This window comes from Limulus polyphemus, unplaced genomic scaffold (genome assembly GCF_000517525.1).
Source record: "Limulus polyphemus unplaced genomic scaffold, Limulus_polyphemus-2.1.2 Scaffold1429, whole genome shotgun sequence".
Taxonomy (NCBI): domain Eukaryota; kingdom Metazoa; phylum Arthropoda; class Merostomata; order Xiphosura; family Limulidae; genus Limulus; species Limulus polyphemus.
Genome location: NW_013667039.1, coordinates 6,157 through 15,431, shown reverse-complemented (window position 1 = coordinate 15,431; position 9,275 = coordinate 6,157). Strand labels below are relative to the sequence as shown.

Genomic DNA, 9,275 nt, shown 5'->3' with positions numbered 1-9,275 from the left:
TGCATTACACAGGCTGAATGACATAAAACATACTCTGTATACGCTCCATCAGCCTCTTGATAGATGCATTACACAGGCTGAATGACATAAAACATACTCTGTATACGCTCCATCAGCCTCTTGAAAGATGCATTACACAGGCTGAATGACATAAAACATACTCTGTATTTGCTCCATCAGCCTCTTGATAGATGCATTACACAGGCTGAATGACATAAAACATACTCTGTATTTGCTCCATCAGCCTCTTGATAGATGCATTACACAGGCTGAATGACATAAAACATAATTTGTATAATTTTTTCCAAATTGCTGAAATAACTCTTTGGTATACTTTTATCATCTAGTACATTAAACCAAACCAATAGATACTTCCAATGCATCCAGACAATCATTCCTCCACAGTAATGGGAAGACAACATAAAACATTGCATTTCTTTTTCTTTCTGATAACTACTGGGGGTGAAAATCACTCTCCAAGAATTGTATTATTCTATCTTTCAACATACATTGACTTTTAAGTTGTGCTAATATCTCTGGTGCTACAAATTCTTTGAACAACTGGACAAATTCCTGTTTCTGTTACAAGTTCAAACTACCAGTGAGGATTTCAGTTAATGATTCTAGATAGCTAGGAAGCCAAGTGGATGTGATGCAGCAACAGCAATAACAGCTACACAACTAGTCTGAGTCAATTTCACTTCTGTCACTATTATGATAAATTGTCAACTGTCCATAACTAAAGATCAACAGCAGTACACACCAACACTCTGATAACTGTTTGATTAAGTGCAGCCTTGTTAATTGACAGACCAGAGCATGCTTCATGCATAAGTGCAATTAAACTGACACAGGAGATGGTGACAATGTACCTGATGTACATCATAAAACACTACTTACATGTTTAGAGATACCACAACACCTTTATCAACATGCACCAATTAAGTCTATTGTTCACAGTCACCTCTAGATGGTTCTTTGCAGATCTACAATTAACCTGTTGAACAAGCAAGACTGGCTGACATCTTCTGCAATATGCCTATTCCCAAGATTCCAGTGCTTGAACTAAGATCATAGCAACTACCTTTTTTGGCAAGCAATAGTGCAAATTTAAATTCGGAACTTGTATTGGAATTTCTCAATGTCTGATACACTGCCAACTCTGGTGTCCATGAGGAATTCAACTATACGTCTCAGCATCATCATCAACAAATACCATGTGATGCCAAGGCTATACTTATTCAAACCAATTGCCATAACTTTGAGTGTAAGCCGACTGCTGTGCCTACTCAAGTTAGTGGAAAGACCAAACTTGGCTCTGTATGTTTAAACTAGCAAGAGTTGCTGTGCCCATTTCTCACTATTGACACTCCTGCATCTGGAGGGCATTGGCCTACATGTAACCTTGCATCTACTGCTCCTATATCATGAGAATGGCCAATCTCAAGTCCAGTGACATATCAGCCAATATTAATACAGGGGCCAGTCCTTCATGTTCCATATGTCTCTTCAAGAGCTTCTCCCTCTCCAATGGCCTGGAACAATGGTTGCTGCATCACAGCACTTGTTTGCACATGAAACAGTAAAGCTGTTGGTTAATGTTGACATTGAGTCTTGGAGCCATTACTTAAACATCAAGACTAATCAGGAGCTGAATCAGTCATTGCACAAGTCTTGGAGTCATCACTATCAGGAGCAGAACAAGTCATTGCAATCCATGAATCCTTGGATTCACAATTTGGCATGCTAACCATTAGGTCATGCCCAGCCCAACAATAAAGCAATGAAAAAAAGTTACTACTATTTACCTATGTATTATTACAATATAAATACGTGAAATGGGTAATCCAATATTTAAACAAGACTTTAACCATCAGTCATTTGCAAAATTTTCCATAGAGTATAAAAAAATTTAAGGTACTTCTAATACGTATGATGGTAAGAGTTGCATATACTGTACCACAAAACTAATATTCGTAAGTTTCAAACTAAATTCATAAACCTAGTGTGTAATGTTAAGTACACTTACAGAACAAAATTTTTTCTTTTTGTCAATGAGCTGTTTATTGATTTAACATTTCATTAATATAACTTAGTGAACATACTGAAAATTGTAAAGAGTCCCAAAGTACCTAGTCTACCAAAAACTAAGGAAGCCCACTTTAATGGGTGGTAAAGTTAGCAGCAAAGTTTTCACTTTCATAAAGAATAAAACGAGCAATAAAGATGAAACTAAATTCCTTAGTGATACATATGAAGCAAAACTAGTTATCTAAAACAATATGATCACCTCAAAATGTTGCGCGTGCATGTATGTAAACATACATCAACAATGAAAGTTCATATAATCTCAAAAAAATATTTTTATTTTTTTTTATCAGTGGCATTCCAATAATGGGTTTCAAAAGTTAATTACATTACATATCATAAAAATATTATAAGTCACAGAAGTCATAGTAACAGGTTTACATATGCATAAATAATATCCACTACTGGATTGATGAAAATATTGTACAGTTTGTCAATACAGGCCTATTTTCTGGGATCGGTTTTAATTTATATTTTGAGATGCTCAATTATAATGCCTGAAGCTGTTTTTTTTTTTTTTTTCAAATATTCAAATACCATTATTTCTGAAAGCCCAAAAGTGCTATGTTTTCTTTACCACTATTGCTATTGAATTTAACTACAGCTATACTAAAGCATTTGGTTCCACAGTGAATGAAATAATAATAAATATAAAATACAAACCAGGGGGAGAGCTGATAGAACGGGATTTCTTGAAACTGCCCTGGAAGACAAAAATTTTTAATTTTGAAGAAAAAAAAACTAAAAATAAAAAATTGGACACATGAAGAAAAAATTAAATGATTCCATTTAGTAGAAATTAATTATTGAAAAAAATAATAAAAGCTTAGCAGAAATATAATATGAAACTGTGCAATAAATTTGAAGTTTAACAAATATGCAAAACATGCACCCGCATTAAACCAAAAATAATGTATACAAGACACTATCTAAAATTTTAAATGACAGAGGGGTTAAAAAAACAGTAAATAATTATTAAACATTACAACAAAGTATACCATGTGTACGTAGTTGAACATTTCTTGTAAAATATCCATCTTTAACGAAAATCAAAATCAGTTATTAATCTTAGTGTAAATGTCACACATTGCTCTCAAGCAACAGATTCAACTTGTTCTATTTTCCATAGGTCACATTAAAGCAGAAAACTAAGAAAATATCCTAATATATTTTCATTACAACATATTTTTATATACTTTTCAAGACTACCATTCAAATATTCAATAGACTTAATAAGCCACTGTGACTTCATTCATAACAATTTCATTAATAAACTTTATATAATTTACTTCAATCTGGGATCACCATCATCCATTTTTATGAAGATTTACTTTATAACTGCATACACATTCATTAACTTTTAAGGAACAGAAATAAGTTGAAATTCATACAATTTCCCATCTTGAAATCTAAATTTTCTATTAATGTTTTATAACATTTAGATTAAAAATAACGGAAGATATATCTTTCTGACATCTGCATTTATTATAACAACTGGTGGTGCTTCATATGTTATTTGCTCAAAATAGTTATTTCTAGAATTTGTATAAGCTTCTAGATAAACAAGAGGACAGTATCTAGTATGTTTATAAAAAGACACCTAACACAATGATATCCATGTTTTCACCACTGCTCTTAATACATAAATTTATGCTGGATATATAAATGTATGTAACTATATTTAATTCAAATCCACAACAATTATACACGATGTGCTTCTCTTATTAATTCTGGATATATAAATGTACATAACTATACTTAGTTAAAATCCACAACAATTATACACGATGTGCTTCTCTTATTAATTCTGGATACATAAATGTATGTAACTATACTTAATTAAAATCCATAACAATTATACACGATGTGCTTCTCTTATTAATTCTAGATATATAAATGTATGTAACTATATTTAATTAAAATCCACAACAATTATACACGATGTGCTTCTCTTATTAATTCTGGATATATAAATGTATGTAACTATACTTAATTAAAATCCATAACAATTATACACGATGTGCTTCTCTTATTAATTCTGGATATATAAATGTATGTAACTATACTTAATTAAAATCCACAACAATCATACATGACGTGCTTCTCTTCAGCCTGATATTCAAACAAATAATTATTTTTCAGTTATTGAAAACAATTTTCTATAAATAGAAGCAGCATCTTTCAAGGTTTCATACAGTGATCCTAATATTTAACCCTTTTATGGGCAACAATGGAAATATCCATCACTACCAAAATATAGCAATAATAAACATAATGTATTTTTAGTCATGTCTAATTCTTCTCTTTGAAATAGGATGTATATATCCAGTATGAGTTCCACAGGGTACAAATGGTCAGTTGGGAAATGTTAACTACCCACAAACATTAATTTTTAAAGTAGAATCCGTCTGGATAGTACGTAAAAGTTTAGAATTATGCTATTTTCGATTTAATGAACTTTGCAGAATTTTCCAGATGATTAAGACATTATTATAAATTTTGAAGCTAAAATGGATTGCATGTCACATGAAAGATGCCACACAGATGATATTACTGTCTTTGAAGAAAGTAAAAATGAAGACTTGGGTAAATTAATACTTGGTGACATTGTACTTAGATTAGTTATATGGTGCAGAATAGAAAGTAACACGTTTGTTAGAATAATAAATAAATATATAGTAAAGAATAGCCAACTGATGAAACAATGCATTGTAACCACTATAAGTAATACACAATAGTTTAATAATTATAAGCAGTATAGTTTGAATGTTATACTTAATTAGCCTTGTTCATTACTAGGTATACATGTTTAGTTCTGATAAGAAGTGAGTATTAATTAATAACAAAAAATAGCATTGCTTATGAAAACATACAACAAACAAAAAAAATGGTAACATTTACCTAGATTATTTGCATTTACAAATATATTTCATAATATGTAACATATAACTTATTGAGTAAAATAAAACAATTTAGTACACAAATCATCATCCACTAACAACTTACACTTATAAGGAAGATGGTGACAGATATATCCAAAAAAAAAATATTTTTTTTATGTGCAATGTATTGTATAAATAAATTTATATATGGTATAATGAAAAAAAAATATAAAAAAAAATACCAGTTCACAACTTTTACTGAATGACACCTCCACCCACCCCCAATTGGGCCCATTTACACAGGCTTGGGTATGTTATCCATGATGACAAGGAACCCACTTCTACAGATGCCAGATATGGGTATTAAAAACTTTTATTTAAAACAAAACAAGTAACATTTTGACTTCCTTAGGTCATCATCAGGTTAAGAAAGATTATTTTAAAAGTGACTGTTATTGATCACATGTCATGTGGATGACAGCAATGAGAGGTATAAGGCTGTAGGGGCATTGTATATAGTTAATCTATTATATAAGGTAGCTAACAGTGTAATATCATGTGTGAACATGGTTAAGTATGTTATATTCAAATGATTTTGCATTAGTGAATCAGAAAGTCATGTGATAACCACAGCTGATATGTGGAACATTGTCACAATGGAACATTATATGTAAGAAGAACATTTTGACATTGTTTGGAGTTTCGTGGTAGTGTAATCCCATCAAAAACTAACTGCTTTTGAGAAGGGTATATAACAACCCTCTTCAGTGCACAATATTCTTACACTCAGATAATAAAGATGTGTTGATATCAGGGATATAGAATTTTCAAGATAGGGATTTTCCTTGCACTTAATAGCATTGAAAAACAAAAGAAATATGGATCATCTAGGGGCACTAGGATCACCCAAAACGGGACCCGAGTCAAGTTGTACCCTATATGTAGTGAAGCAAAGTGTTACGTCTTAACAAGTGAGAATCCACAAAGATCAGTGGCAAAAACAGTCCATGTACCAAAGGCATCAGTATGCAACATAATCAAGAAGAATCCCCATTTGGAAAAGTGATACAAGTCACATGTATTTAAGTTGTTTTCATGACATATCCATTCAATTGTCGTATACCTCAAGCAACTGGAGAATGAAATAGGTATTCATACTATTCCATACAAAGGTTTACTGGTAAAGTTGATGGATGCAACATTTGTTGATTTCAGTGTGATCATACTATTGAAATAGCCACTAGAACACCATAATCATTATACAGTAGATGGCTTATGGAAAGCATGCTGGAAAGAGTGGTATGCTTTAGACATGACAGCCTTATAACAGATCCTTTTGCTTTGGAAACTATATTGCAGGGCTGTTTTCATGATGCAAGGTAATTACATAAATCATGACCAAATATGGTGACATGAACTGTAATAACACAAAAAACTCTGAAATCTTTTTTAGTATCACATACTCAACTCTGTTTGAGCACTTTGAAAATATTCTACAAATAATAATGAATATCAAATATACAAGTACTTTAAAAAAAACTATATGTATATATGTGCCCATAGTTAAATGCACACACAATGTAACTTGAAGATTAAATGGAGAAAACCTGACCACAAAAAACCCAGCATGAAGATGATATCACCTTTTTTGTATATGTACTGTATATTTAAAACTAAAAATTCTGAACACTTTGATGACCAGGTATTTTGCATTCCTTGGAACAAGGCAAAAAATTGGAAAATTTGAAGAAATAAACTTTTTGTTAAATAAACTATTTTATTTACTATTTGATTGATTTATTATATATATATATATATATATTCTATTGAAAAATCGCCCTAAAATCATATATCATCAGATTCAGTTTGAGAAACTTTTACCAAAATATGCCCATATGGTCCCTTGGAATAGTAATAGCAGGCATATCAAGAACAACCCCTATGGTAAGCAAGGACAAATTGAAGTTGACAGACAGGAAACTTAATACATATTCCTGTTTAAGGCTTGTTAGTTGTCAAATAAATTAATAACATAAAACCTATTGTAGTAACACAAGTCACTGATGTAACTGCAAAAAAAAAAGAGCCATTTTTGTTGTACCAATATACATTATACATTGTTCTGCACAGCTTTCCAAATCATATTTAGTAAATATTTTATTGTTTTCTATAGAAAAAAAAAAAACCCTCAAAAACTTTACTACAAAGAGTATAAAGGTGTGTGTGTAAACAGAAATTATACAAGATAAACTTCCTATCTTAAGCCTCATAAAGCTATACTGGATGATATTCTTTACATTAATCTAGTTCAGATGATGAGAACAGATAATACTTGAAACTTCATTATTCCACAAGATACAGGTTTTATTGCCTTGTGTAAACTTAACACCTTTCTTATTGAATAAAACTAAAACTGTGATAAAGCATTTACATTCCACGATACAAACTACTTAACACTAAGCCTTTGCAGGAATAGTCATTGAAAATTATTTCCGCACACTTTATCACTCGAAACTGTAATATGTTTAAAGCGGTTACAATATGTACATAATGGTTTTGAAAGATGGTACTACATATAACTACAATATTAATTTAATGAACACACAGTTATATTTTAAGTAAATAAACTGTTTTACAAATTTTGAAACTGCACAACTATTTATCAATAACAAAATAATTAATCATATATATATATATATATATATGATTTTCACCATCACTTTAGAAAATTCCCTTCAAAACTAAATCTACATTTTTTGTTTTGTTTTTAAAATGATTAATTGAAGTTTTGTTGCATAGTAACATGGTGCAATTCATTATATCTGTATTTCCAACTTCAGACTTTTGGACCCTTATCTAAGAACCAAGATTAAAATCTTACATCTGTTTTTATATCATTGGCTTAAACTATTAAAAAAAACAACCATAAATACCTTGATATCCATGGGACTTTTTTCAGTTCCTACACTAGTCGCACCAAATTCCAAGCTAAGAACAAATCAGTTAGTTGCAGGTATGAAAGCAGTTATCACCTTGACTTCCACATGCTCACTCAAAAGAATTTTAATGACATTTCCAGAACCAGCTAAAGTGATAAGAAAACATTCCCAATAAGAACAAGATATCAATGTACGACAACTTATTCTACTAAAAATACAAAACACATTATAAGCCATGTTTTGGAATATAAAGTTTAAAACCCTTTTTATTAGATAAAAATGAAATATAAATTCTAATCACCTGGAAAAACAAATTCTACTATTTTTAAGATAGTTCTGTTAATTACATAAGTCAGAAACTTAGTTTATACTTTGCAAAAGGTGTTGAAAGAAGTTTTTGTTTTTTACCTTTTTTGTTTATTAACAATATATAAACTAGTTGTGACTGATGGTAATTATTCTTTTTGGTAGATTTAGTTATGGCATTGGTATTCTTTTAATGTTCTGTGTTTATGAAAACAACACTACATCTGGCTGGTTATACAAGATTTGTTAATCCACATTCACTTGTATTTATGAATCCCATGATCATTTAAAAACATATTCATTTTAGGATTTCTTCTGGCATTACATATTTTACACCAATGCCTTTAAATGATTTTTTGCACAAATTTTTAAGACAGCTTTATACGTCGACAAGTTGTCATGCTTTAGTATGTATGGGAGTCAGCACGTATATCACTGTAACTAATTATTGTAAAAAGTTTCCACCCAAATACATCCATTGTATATGTCATGGCAGTCGTGTTTTTAAGAATATTCAAGTGCTTTTGAAAGCACTGATTATAAAAACTTAGATCAGCAAAAGTTACCGTCAGAAGTCTTATATATATACGATTCATACACTACAAATAATATTGCATTTCAATCCCCCCCATGTGCTAAAACTTTTATACACAAGATTTATTACCATGTACATGACTAAACAAATTTCCTAACAGTGTAAACCAAGGAAGATCATTTATCTGATGTATAAGCTGGAGGTTCATCAACTAGGAAACTAAATGTATAACATTATAGGTATGTAATTATTTACATCAGAAACCCTGCTAGGCATTACAGTGAACGATGACACCAATAACGAACATACTTGGGATGAGAGATTATTGCCCAAAATTAATGCAATGGATTAAAATGGTTTCTTACAAATAATTGCATCTTATGAGAATTGGGGAACTCACAGGTAGCATGACATAATGTGGTCTGACTGGCCAGGTGGTTCAGTCATGTATGTGTGTAAGTAATAAATATGTTTAGGTCAAATTCATATGTATGAGATGAGTATGCAACATGTGTCACCTGAGAA

At 30.8% G+C, this 9,275-nt stretch overlaps 1 protein-coding gene across 1 annotated transcript in view; it reads right to left on the bottom strand.

Moving 5' to 3' along the window:
- Positions 1-9,275, bottom strand: part of LOC106463517 — a 28,561-nt gene that overhangs the window by 15,501 nt on the left and 3,785 nt on the right. Inside the window, exons 2-3 of the mRNA XM_022391040.1 lie at positions 7,904-8,055; positions 2,752-2,791 (exon numbers count right to left, since the gene is read on the bottom strand). Coding sequence (XP_022246748.1) covers positions 2,752-2,791; positions 7,904-7,915 — 52 coding nt within the window. The 5' untranslated portion in view covers positions 7,916-8,055. The remainder of the gene's footprint in view (positions 1-2,751; positions 2,792-7,903; positions 8,056-9,275) is intronic.